At 46.3% G+C, this 12879-nt stretch overlaps 1 protein-coding gene across 1 annotated transcript in view; it reads right to left on the bottom strand.

Moving 5' to 3' along the window:
• The window catches only part of npr1b (natriuretic peptide receptor 1b), a 33930-nt gene that overhangs the window by 18744 nt on the left and 2307 nt on the right, over window positions 1–12879 (bottom strand). Inside the window, exon 3 of the mRNA XM_066721288.1 lies at window positions 12268–12879. This exon is cut by the window's right edge and continues 422 nt beyond it. Coding sequence (XP_066577385.1) covers window positions 12268–12879 — 612 coding nt within the window. The remainder of the gene's footprint in view (window positions 1–12267) is intronic.

Below are 12879 nucleotides of genomic sequence, written 5' to 3'. Positions count from 1 at the left end.
AATTACGGTCCCTACTTAGCTCTGAATATAGTGGCTGCCACCCAACCCCTCGCCAGGCTGCTGTTTTCTGGTGTTGATGTTTCCAGATGTGTGAGTGACGGCACATCAGAATGTCACATCTGTGTGTGTGTGTGTGTGTGTGTGTGTGTGTTTGTGTGTGTCTTTGTGTGTTACAGTGTGGGTGAGTATATGTGTGTGTGTCTGTGTGTTTGTTTGTGTGTGTGTGTGTGTGTGTTAAAGTGTGAGTAAGTATGTGTGTGAGTCTCTTTGCGAGTGTGTGTGTGTCTCTCTATGTGAGTGAGGACGTCTCTCTATGTGAGTGTGTGTGTGTCTCTTTGTGTGTGTGTGTCTCTCTATGTGAGTGTGTGTGTGTCTCTCTATGTGAGTGTGTGTGTGTCTCTCTATGTGAGTGTGTGTCTCTCTTTGTGAGTGTGTGTGTGTCTCTCTATGTTAGTGTGTGTGTCTCTCTATGTGAGTGTGTGTGTCTCATGTGTGTGTGTCTCTCTATGTGAGTGTGTGTGTGTCTCTCTATGTGAGTGTGTGTGTCTCTCTTTGTGTGTGTGTGTCTCTCTATGTGAGTGTGTGAGTCTCTTTGTGAGTGTGTGTGTGTCTCTCTTTGTGAGTGTGTGTGAGTCTCTCTATGTGAGTGTGTGTGTCTCTCTATGTGAGTGTGTGAGTCTCTCTATGTGAGTGTGTGAGTCTCTTTGTGAGTGTGTGTCTCTCTATGTGAGTGTGTGTGTCTCTCTATGTGAGTGTGTGTCTCTCTATGTGACTGTGTGTGTCTCTCTATGTGACTGTGTGTGTCTCTCTATGTGACTGTGTGTGTCTCTCTATGTGAGTGTGTGTGTCTCTCTATGTGAGTGTGTGTGTCTCTCTATGTGAGTGTGTGAGTCTCTTTGTGAGTGTGTGTCTCTCTATGTGAGTGTGTGTGTCTCTATGTGACTGTGTGTGTCTCTCTATGTGAGTGTGTGTGTCTCTATGTGACTGTGTGTGTCTCTCTATGTGAGTGTGTGTGTCTCTCTATGTGAGTGTGTGTGTCTCTCTATGTGAGTGTGTGTCTCTCTATGTGACTGTGTGTCTCTCTATGTGAGTGTGTGTGTGTCTCTCCATGTGAGTGTGTGTGTCTCTCTATGTGAGTGTGTGTGTGTCTCTCCATGTGAGTGTGTGTGTGTCTCTCTATGTGAGTGTGTGTGTCTCTCTATGTGAGTGTGTGTGTGTCTCTCCATGTGAGTGTGTGTGTGTCTCTCTTTGTGTGTGTGTGTCTCTCTATGAGAGTGTGTGTCTCTCTATGTGAGTGTGTGTATGTCTCTTTTTGAGTGTGTGTGTCTCTCTCTATGTGACTGTGTGTCTCTCTATGTGAGTGTGTGTATGTCTCTTTTTGAGTGTGTGTGTCTCTCTCTATGTGACTGTGTGTGTCTCTCTATGTGAGTGTGTGTGTCTCATGTGTGTGTGTGTCTCTCTATGTGAGTGTGTGTCTCTCTATGTGAGTGTGTGTATCTCTCTATGTGAGTGTGTGTGTGTCTCTATGTGAGTGTGTGTGTCTCTCTATGTGAGTGTGTGTCTCTCTATGTGAGTGTGTGTGTCTCTATGTGAGTGTGTGTGTCTCTCTATGTGAGTGTGTGTGTCTCTCTATGTGAGTGTGTGTGTCTCATGTGTGTGTGTGTCTCTCTATGTGAGTGTGCGTCTCTCTATGTGAGTGTGTGTGTCTCTCTATGTGACTGTGTGTGTCTCTCTATGTGACTGTGTGTGTCTCTCTATGTGAGTGTGTGTCTCTCTATGTGAGTGTGTGTGTCTCTCTATGTGAGTGTGTGTGTCTCATGTGTGTGTGTGTCTCTCTATGTGAGTGTGTGTCTCTCTATGTGAGTGTGTGTGTCTCTCTATGTGAGTGTGTGTCTCTCTATGTGAGTGTGTGTGTCTCTCTATGTGAGTGTGTGTGTCTCATGTGTGTGTGTGTCTCTCTATGTGAGTGTGTGTCTCTCTATGTGAGTGTGTGTGTCTCTCTATGTGAGTGTGTGTCTCTCTATGTGACTGTGTGTGTCTCTCTATGTGACTGTGTGTGTCTCTCTATGTGAGTGTGTGTGTCTCTATGTGAGTGTGTGTGTCTCTCTATGTGAGTGTGTGTCTCTCTATGTGAGTGTGTGTGTCTCTCTATGTGAGTGTGTGTCTCATGTGTGTGTGTGTCTCTCTATGTGAGTGTGTGTCTCTCTATGTGAGTGTGTGTGTCTCTCTATGTGAGTGTGTGTCTCTCTATGTGACTGTGTGTGTCTCTCTATGTGACTGTGTGTGTCTCTCTATGTGACTGTGTGTCTCTCTATGTGAGTGTGTGTGTCTCTCTATGTGAGTGTGTGTGTCTCATGTGTGTGTGTGTCTCTCTATGTGAGTGTGTGTGTCTCTCTATGTGAGTGTGTGTGTCTCTCTATGTGAGTGTGTGTCTCTCTATGTGACTGTGTGTGTCTCTCTATGTGAGTGTGTGTCTCTCTATGTGAGTGTGTGTGTCTCTCTATGTGAGTGTGTGTCTCTCTATGTGACTGTGTGTGTCTCTCTATGTGAGTGTGTGTGTCTCTCTATGTGACTGTGTGTCTCTCTATGTGAGTGTGTGTCTCTCTATGTGAGTGTGTGTCTCTCTATGTGACTGTGTGTGTCTCTCTATGTGAGTGTGTGTCTCTCTATGTGAGTGTGTGTGTCTCTCTATGTGAGTGTGTGTCTCTCTATGTGACTGTGTGTGTGTCTCTATGTGAGTGTGTGTGTCTCTCTATGTGACTGTGTGTGTCTCTCTATGTGAGTGTGTGTGTCTCATGTGTGTGTGTGTCTCTCTATGTGAGTGTGTGTGTCTCTCTATGTGAGTGTGTGTGTCTCATGTGTGTGTGTGTCTCTCTATGTGAGTGTGTGTCTCTCTATGTGACTGTGTGTGTCTCTCTATGTGACTGTGTGTGTCTCTCTATGTGAGTGTGTGAGTCTCTTTGTGAGTGTGTGTGTGTCTCTATGTGACTGTGTGTGTCTCTCTATGTGAGTGTGTGTCTCTCTATGTGACTGTGTGTGTCTCTCTATGTGACTGTGTGTGTCTCTCTATGTGAGTGTGTGTGTCTCTCTATGTGAGTGTGTGTGTCTCATGTGTGTGTGTGTCTCTCTATGTGAGTGTGTGTCTCTCTATGTGAGTGTGTGTGTCTCTCTATGTGACTGTGTGTGTCTCTCTATGTGACTGTGTGTGTCTCTCTATGTGAGTGTGTGTGTGTCTCTATGTGAGTGTGTGTGTCTCTCTATGTGAGTGTGTGTCTCTCTATGTGAGTGTGTGTGTCTCTCTATGTGAGTGTGTGTGTCTCATGTGTGTGTGTGTCTCTCTATGTGAGTGTGTGTCTCTCTATGTGAGTGTGTGTGTCTCTCTATGTGAGTGTGTGTCTCTCTATGTGACTGTGTGTGTGTCTCTATGTGACTGTGTGTGTCTCTCTATGTGACTGTGTGTGTCTCTCTATGTGACTGTGTGTCTCTCTATGTGAGTGTGTGTGTCTCTCTATGTGAGTGTGTGTGTCTCATGTGTGTGTGTGTCTCTCTATGTGAGTGTGTGTGTCTCTCTATGTGAGTGTGTGTGTCTCTCTATGTGAGTGTGTGTCTCTCTATGTGACTGTGTGTGTCTCTCTATGTGAGTGTGTGTCTCTCTATGTGAGTGTGTGTGTCTCTCTATGTGAGTGTGTGTCTCTCTATGTGACTGTGTGTGTCTCTCTATGTGAGTGTGTGTCTCTCTATGTGAGTGTGTGTCTCTCTATGTGAGTGTGTGTCTCTATGTGAGTGTGTGTGTCTCTCTATGTGACTGTGTGTGTCTCTCTATGTGAGTGTGTGTGTCTCATGTGTGTGTGTGTCTCTCTATGTGAGTGTGTGTCTCTCTATGTGAGTGTGTGTGTCTCTCTATGTGAGTGTGTGTCTCTCTATGTGACTGTGTGTGTCTCTCTATGTGAGTGTGTGTCTCTCTATGTGACTGTGTGTGTCTCTCTATGTGACTGTGTGTGTCTCTCTATGTGAGTGTGTGAGTCTCTTTGTGAGTGTGTGAGTCTCTCTATGTGAGTGTGTGTGTCTCTCTATGTGAGTGTGTGTGTGTCTCTTGGCGCCCTGCAGCGTCTCTTCCTGTATTTGTGATGATGAGTGTGTTGATGTATTGGCCCCTGTGGAGGGATGGGGGGGTGATATTGTGAAACTCTTCCTGTCGACTGTGCAAACCAGGGGAGAGAGAGAGAGAGAGAGAGAGAGAGAGAGGGGTCAGCGCCCCGCCTGCAGCACAGTAGAGTACAGCATAGTGCAGTATAGCATAGTGCAACACAGTAGAGTACAGCATAGTGCAGTATAGCATAGTGCAACACAGTAGAGTACAGCATAGTGCAGTATAGCATAGTGCAACACAGAGTACAGCATAGTGCAGTATAGCATAGTGCAACACAGTAGAGTACAGCATAGTGCAGTATAGCATAGTGCAACACAGTAGAGTACAGCATAGTGCAGTATAGCATAGTGCAACACAGTAGAGTACAGCATAGTGCAGTATAGCATAGTGCAACACAGTAGAGTACAGCATAGTGCAGTATAGCATAGTGCAACACAGTAGAGTACAGCATAGTGCAGTATAGCATAGTGCAACACAGTAGAGTACAGCATAGTGCAGTATAGCATAGTGCAACACAGTAGAGTACAGCATAGTGCAGTATAGCATAGTGCAACACAGTAGAGTACAGCATAGTGCAGTATAGCATAGTGCAACACAGTAGAGTACAGCATAGTGCAGTATAGCATAGTGCAACACAGTAGAGTACAGCATAGTGCAGTATAGCATAGTGCAACACAGTAGAGTACAGCATAGTGCAGTATAGCATAGTGCAACACAGTAGAGTACAGCATAGTGCAGTATAGCACAGTGCAACACAGAGTACAGCATAGTGCAGTATAGCATAGTGCAACACAGTAGAGTACAGCATAGTGCAGTATAGCATAGTGCAACACAGTAGAGTACAGCATAGTGCAGTATAGCATAGTGCAACACAGTAGAGTACAGCATAGTGCAGTATAGCATAGTGCAACACAGTAGAGTACAGCATAGTGCAGTATAGCATAGTGCAACACAGTAGAGTACAGCATAGTGCAGTATAGCATAGTGCAACACAGTAGAGTACAGCATAGTGCAGTATAGCATAGTGCAACACAGTAGAGTACAGCATAGTGCAGTATAGCATAGTGCAACACAGTAGAGTACAGCATAGTGCAGTATAGCACAGTGCAACACAGAGTACAGCATAGTGCAGTATAGCATAGTGCAACACAGAGTACAGCATAGTGCAGTATAGCATAGTGCAACACAGTAGAGTACAGCATAGTGCAGTATAGCATAGTGCAACACAGTAAAGTACAGCATAGTGCAGTATAGCATAGTGCAACACAGTAGAGTACAGCATAGTGCAGTATAGCATAGTGCAACAGTAGAGTACAGCATAGTGCAGTATAGCATAGTGCAACAGAGTACAGCATAGTGCAGTATAGCATAGTGCAACACAGTAGAGTACAGCATAGTGCAGTATAGCACAGTGCAACACAGTAGAGTACAGCATAGTGCAGTATAGCATAGTGCAACTCAGAGTACAGCACAGTGCAGTATAGCATAGTGCAACACAGAGTACAGCATAGTGCAGTATAGCATAGTGCAACACAGAGTACAGCATAGTGCAGTATAGCATAGTGCAACTCAGAGTACAGCATAGTGCAGTATAGCATAGTGCAAGACAGAGTACAGCATAGTGCAGTATAGCATAGTGCAGTATAGCACAGTGCAACAGTAGAGTACAGCATAGTGCAACACAGTAGAGTACAGCATATTGCAGTATAGCACAGTGCAACACAGTAGAGTACAGCATAGTGCAGTATAGCATAGTGCAACACAGAGTACAGCATAGTGCAGTATAGCATAGTACAACAGAGTACAGCATAGTGCAGTATAGCATAGTGCAACACTGTAGAGTACAGCATAGTGCAGTATAGCATAGTGCAACAGTAGAGTACAGCATAGTGCAGTATAGCATAGTGCAACACAGAGTACAGCATAGTGCAGTATAGCACAGTGCAACACAGTAGAGTACAGCATAGTGCAGTATAGCATAGTGCAACACAGAGTACAGCATAGTGCAGTATAGCACAGTGCAACAGTAGAGTACAGCATAGTGCAGTATAGCATAGTGCAACACAGAGTACAGCATAGTGCAGTATAGCATAGTGCAACACAGAGTACAGCATAGTGCAGTATAGCATAGTGCAACACAGAGTACAGCATAGTGCAGTATAGCATAGTGCAACACAGAGTACAGCATAGTGCAGTATAGCACAGTGCAACACAGAGTACAGCATAGTGCAGTATAGCATAGTGCAACACAGAGTACAGCATAGTGCAGTATAGCATAGTGCAACACAGTAGAGTACAGCATAGTGCAGTATAGCATAGTGCAACAAAGTAGAGTACAGCATATTGCAGTATAGCACAGTGCAACACAGAGTACAGCATAGTGCAGCATAGCATAGTGCAACACAGTAGAGTACAGCATAGTGCAGTATAGCATAGTGCAACAGAGTACAGCATAGTGCAGTATAGCACAGTGCAACACAGTAGAGTACAGCATAGTGCAGTATAGCATAGTGCAACTCAGAGTACAGCATAGTGCAGTATAGCATAGTGCAACACAGAGTACAGCATAGTGCAGTATAGCATAGTGCAACACAGTAGAGTACAGCATAGTGCAGTATAGCATAGTGCAACAGAGTACAGCATAGTGCAGTATAGCATAGTGCAACACAGTAGAGTACAGCATAGTGCAGTATAGCATAGTGCAACACAGAGTACAGCATAGTGCAGTATAGCATAGTGCAACACAGAGTACAGCATAGTGCAGTATAGCATAGTGCAACACAGAGTACAGCATAGTGCAGTATAGCATAGTGCAACACAGTAGAGTACAGCATAGTGCAGTATAGCATAGTGCAACACAGTAGAGTACAGCATATTGCAGTATAGCGTAGTGCAACACAGAGTACAGCATAGTGCAGTATAGCACAGTGCAACACAGAGTACAGCATAGTGCAGTATAGCACAGTGCAACACAGTAGAGTACAGCATAGTGCAGTATAGCACAGTGCAACACAGTAGAGTACAGCATATTGCAGTATAGCATAGTGCAACACAGAGTACAGCATAGTGCAGTGCAGTATAGCATAGTGCAACACAGTAGAGTACAGCATAGTGCAGTATAGCATAGTGCAACACAGAGTACAGCATAGTGCAGTATAGCACAGTGCAACACAGAGTACAGCATAGTGCAGTATAGCATAGTGCAACAAAGTAGAGTACAGCATAGTGCAGTATAGCACAGTGCAACACAGAGTACAGCATAGTGCAGTATAGCATAGTGCAACACAGTAGAGTACAGCATATTGCAGTATAGCACAGTGCAACACAGAGTACAGCATAGTGCAGTATAGCATAGTGCAACACAGTAGAGTACAGCATAGTGCAGTATAGCATAGTGCAACAGTAGAGTACAGCATAGTGCAGTATAGCATAGTGCAACAGAGTACAGCATAGTGCAGTATAGCATAGTGCAACACAGTAGAGTACAGCATAGTGCAGTATAGCACAGTGCAACACAGTAGAGTACAGCATAGTGCAGTATAGCATAGTGCAACTCAGAGTACAGCACAGTGCAGTATAGCATAGTGCAACACAGAGTACAGCATAGTGCAGTATAGCATAGTGCAACACAGAGTACAGCATAGTGCAGTATAGCATAGTGCAACTCAGAGTACAGCATAGTGCAGTATAGCATAGTGCAAGACAGAGTACAGCATAGTGCAGTATAGCATAGTGCAGTATAGCACAGTGCAACAGTAGAGTACAGCATAGTGCAACACAGTAGAGTACAGCATATTGCAGTATAGCACAGTGCAACACAGTAGAGTACAGCATAGTGCAGTATAGCATAGTGCAACACAGAGTACAGCATAGTGCAGTATAGCATAGTGCAACAGAGTACAGCATAGTGCAGTATAGCATAGTGCAACACTGTAGAGTACAGCATAGTGCAGTATAGCATAGTGCAACACAGAGTACAGCATAGTGCAGTATAGCACAGTGCAACACAGTAGAGCACAGCATAGTGCAGTATAGCATAGTGCAGCGCAGTACAGTATAGTATAGTACAGTGCAGTATAGTACAGTGCAGTATAGTGTAGTATAATATAGTGAGATTGATTGGCACAGAGGGCTGCGCACTTTCAGAGAAACATACAATTATCCAAATGATAGCATGGAACTCTGATTAATATTATTATTATTATTATTATTATTATTATTATTATTATTATTAATAATAATAATAATAATAATAATAATAATACAGAAATAAAAGCAGAGAAACGTAAAAAAAAAAAAACATTGACAGAGAAGGGAAAAAAACACTTTCAGGGTCAGAGAGAGGGCAGAGGGGGAAATCCATTATTATTATGATAATGATTATTATTACTCAGCAAACTGGGATCTTGCCTTTCAGAAGCTCTTGACACTAGACATGTGACCCTCCCTCCCTCCCTCTCCCTCTCCCCCTCTCCGGCGTCTGCCTCCGCTCTGGCATATACGTTTGTGGTCACCACGGAAACAATCCTCCTGTACACCCCACCACCCCCACACACCCTCTCTGCCCCCCCATCTCCCCTGCCCGTCCGTCGCACCTGACTTTCTCCTCCGCGGCACACTGTGCCGTACTCCAAGACTACATAATGACAGCAATTACACTCGTTAATATTCATTCCTGGAAGTGAGAATGGAACCAAGAATCGGGCGCCAGGAAACAGGTTCTCCAATCAAATCAAATCGAGCCCTTCATTAAAATAAATAAATACATTAATAAATAACGACAGATGTTAGTGCTGTTCGGTCGGCTAAATACAAAAACGCTTTAGTGCTGGTGTGACGCCAAATGCCATGACAACATCGGGGATCAAATGATATAACAACATCATCAACAACATTCACAAATGCTTCCCCAAACATACAGTCACACGCACACACACAGTCACACACTCACTCACACGCACATAGTCACACCCACACACCCACACCCACACACACGCACACACACGCACACACACCCACACACACGCACGCAGTCACAGGCACATAGTCTCACACACACACACACACACACACACACAGTCACACACACGCACGCACACTCACGCACATGCACATAGTCACACACACTCTCTCACACACACACACACACACACACACACACACACACTCACACTCACTGTGGACACACACAGTCACACACACACACACCCACACATACACTCTCACATACACAGTCACACACACTCACGCACATAGTCACACACACACACACACATTCACATGCACATAGTCACACACACACACACATTCACATGCACATAGTCACACACACACACTCTCACACACGCACACACTCACGCACATAGTCACACACACACACTCTCACTCACTGCGGACACACACAGTCACACACGCACACGTACACGCACACACACACAGTCACACACATTCACACATGCACTTTCACACACACACACACACACACACACACACACACATGCACGCACAGTCACACACATACTCACACACACTCACACGCACCGTCACACACACTCACTCACACGCACACACACATAGTCAGACACACACATACCCATCCACACACTCACACACACGCACATAGTCACACACACGCACTCACCCACACACAGTCACACACACACTCATGCAAACACTCATACAAACACACACAAAGTCACACACCGTCACACAAACCCACAAAGCCGTGATAAATGCCATGCTTTTGCGTCATCGCCGAGCCAGACACCCGCCCACCCACCCAATCAGAGAGCCAGCCAGGTGGCCCAGCCCGGCTGTAAACACGGGCGACAGTCAGCACCAGTCAGTGCCTTGCCGTGAGCAGAGAGGAGAGTTTGTGACATCGGCGATAAAAAAACGAATGAAAGATGCCAGAAACGCACTCAAAGAACAACACACACACACACACACACAAAAAAAGACGACAAGAAAACAAGCCGAGGCCAGACGCAATGTTCTACAGGAAATACCTCCGTGCCGTGGCTGCACCTCCTGGCCTTATAGGGTAACGGCAGTGGGGCGCGACTGGGGCGCACTGGAGGGGATTTACTGAGTGGTACGACTACACTATACAAAGCCCCCCGCACACAGGGGTTACAGGAAAGCAGACCACGAGGACCATCGCTACGAGTCTCAGGGGGCGGTGATACCTCGCCAGTCTCCAGTGCCATAATTGATCCCAGAACTTATACACACCCCCCCCAGTCCCATCCATGTGCTTCCACTCAGGCTGTCCCTGCCCCCCCCCCGCCCACCACTCGCGCCTCTGAGCGCTGGACAGAGATGCCTTCCAGATGGACACAATTAACACAGTTCCGGGGGGGGTATGGCACAGTGAGAGGGGGTATGGCACAGTAAGGGCACAGTGAGAGCATTAATGGCACAGTGAGAGCATTAATAGCACAGTGAGAAAGGGGTATGGCACAGTGAGAGTAATGGCAAAGTGAGGGCACAGCGAGGAGGTAACAGCACAGTGAGGGCACAGTGAGAGGGGTAATGGCACAGTGAGAGGGGGTTATGGAACAGTGAGGTGAGTAATGGCACGGAGGGGCACAGTGAGGACACAGTGAAGGAGTATGGCACAGTGAGGTGGGTATGGCACAGTGAGGGCAGAGTGAGGGGGTATGGCACAGTGAGGGCACAGTGAGGGGGGTATGGCACAGTGAGGGCACAGCGAGGGGGTAATGGCACAGTGAGGGCACAGTGAGGCGGTAATGGCACAATGAGGTAGGTATTTTAGATTTAGTTTTAGTCTTTGACATTGTAGTCATTTCATCTTTCATTAGTTTTAGTTAATATTAGTTGATGAAAACCCCTTGCCATGTTAGTCTAGGTTTAGTCAGTGTAATTTGTTTTACTTCATTATCACCATTATGCATTATGTCTGATGCCAGATGTTTACATCAATTAGTGGATGGATACAAAACATATTGATTGACAAGTCACAAACAGCTATTGGAAACTTCATGGTCACAAATTACTAATTCACATTATTTTCAGTTTGAAGTCTGTCTTGAAAATGTGTGTAATAAAAATAGAGTTACAGAACAGTATGAAGCATATCTCTGAACTTTATTCAAATGCAAATGTAATCCCACAGTTGCATTTCCATTAATGCACGCGTTATTTAGGTCTGAATGCAAATATAATCATGCCATTTGTATTTTCATATTCCAGTGCGCACATTCACTGACAATATTAACATTTCAAATGGCTGTTGCATTAACAATTCATTTTCAAACATGCCCCCCACTGATACACAAAATACTGCATGTTTACAGTGATATTACAAGCATAAGCATATTGTTAAGCTCTACTGTAGTCAAGCGTGAATTGCGCTTCATGCTGTAAGCACTTAACTTGTCTTGCTGTACATATAAGTTAACCAATTAGATTCTAACTTTACTAATTAGTTTACTAATTGTATACCAGTCCTGTATACAAAAGAAGAGGCGTTTTAACTTCACACAATGTGTACTTCACGTTAAGGCCAATACAGTAAAGCACACCAAGCGCGTTCAATGTTTAGTGATACACACGCTTGGGTACAATCGGGTCACATTCTGTTGCACAGATTTCTGTGGTTCTGACCGAGTCAACGCATGCATACTTTTGACCATGAAACAGCTCCCTGACCAGCCGCCTTGCAAAATACTGTAATTTATGTCCATTAGTCTAATTTAATTTTCGTTTTGTCACATTTTAGTCAACTAACCTTAGAGGGCATTTCTTTTCAGTTATAGTTTTTTCCAGAGTATTTCGTCTTGTTATCATCATAGTTATCGTCACTGACAATGGGTCGTTGATGAAATTAACACTGGTATAGTGAGTGGGGTATGGCACACTGAGAGGCAGTATGGCACAGTGAGTGGAGTATGGCAGAGTGAGTGGGGTATGGCTGTGATGGGGGTACAGGTGGTATATAGAGGATAGCTGTAAGGAGTACAGGGGGTACAGTGCTGATGGGGGGTTGCAGTGCGAATAGGGGGTACAGGGGTTAGGGTTGCAGGGTGTACTGGGGTGCAGTGGGTGTAGCGGGCACAGTTTATGGTACAGGGGGTCGCACACGTGGCACTCACCGCGGCCCTGGGTGAGGATGTCGTGCAGCAGCTTGTCGTAGTCCACCTGGCCCGAGCCGTCCGGGAACAGCGACTCTCCGATGGTGACGTTGGCCCGTGTCAGCTCCTCGTACAGCCCCTCAGCGGCGAAGTAACACGGCCGGTCGTCCATCTTGTCATCCACGAACACCAGCATGGCCTGCTCCCGCCAGCCGTAGTGCTGGTGCATGTGCCAGGCCAGCTCGCCCAGCTTCTTGTCCGTGGGGCCCGTGTTGGTGATGGACGAGTACACCTTGCCCTGGTTGTAGAAGCCGTAGGCCGCCGCGCCCGCCGTCACCATGGGCACGCCCCAGTGCGAGGTGAAGCGGCCCACCGGCGCGGCGGCGTAGTGGCAGCCGGGCCCCACGAAGGCCCAGAGGCTGTGCGAGAACTTGAGGTCGACGGCCTTGAGCGGGGCGATGTAGTCCGAGCAGTTGCCGCCCTCGTCCTCGCTGCTCTCGAAGACGTAGTGCAGATGGTGCCGGGGCAGGAGGCCGGGGTCGGCGTTGATGCGGCGCAGCGCCAGGTCCAGGGCGGGCCCCACTCGCGGCCAGGCCCAGGGGTAGGCCGTGTTGTTGCGCGGCAGGATCACCG

The sequence above is a fragment of the Amia ocellicauda genome, chromosome 14 (assembly GCF_036373705.1).
Source record: "Amia ocellicauda isolate fAmiCal2 chromosome 14, fAmiCal2.hap1, whole genome shotgun sequence".
Lineage (NCBI taxonomy): Eukaryota > Metazoa > Chordata > Actinopteri > Amiiformes > Amiidae > Amia > Amia ocellicauda.
Note: the sequence above shows the minus strand (reverse complement) of the source record. Positions and strands in the feature narration are given on the sequence as shown.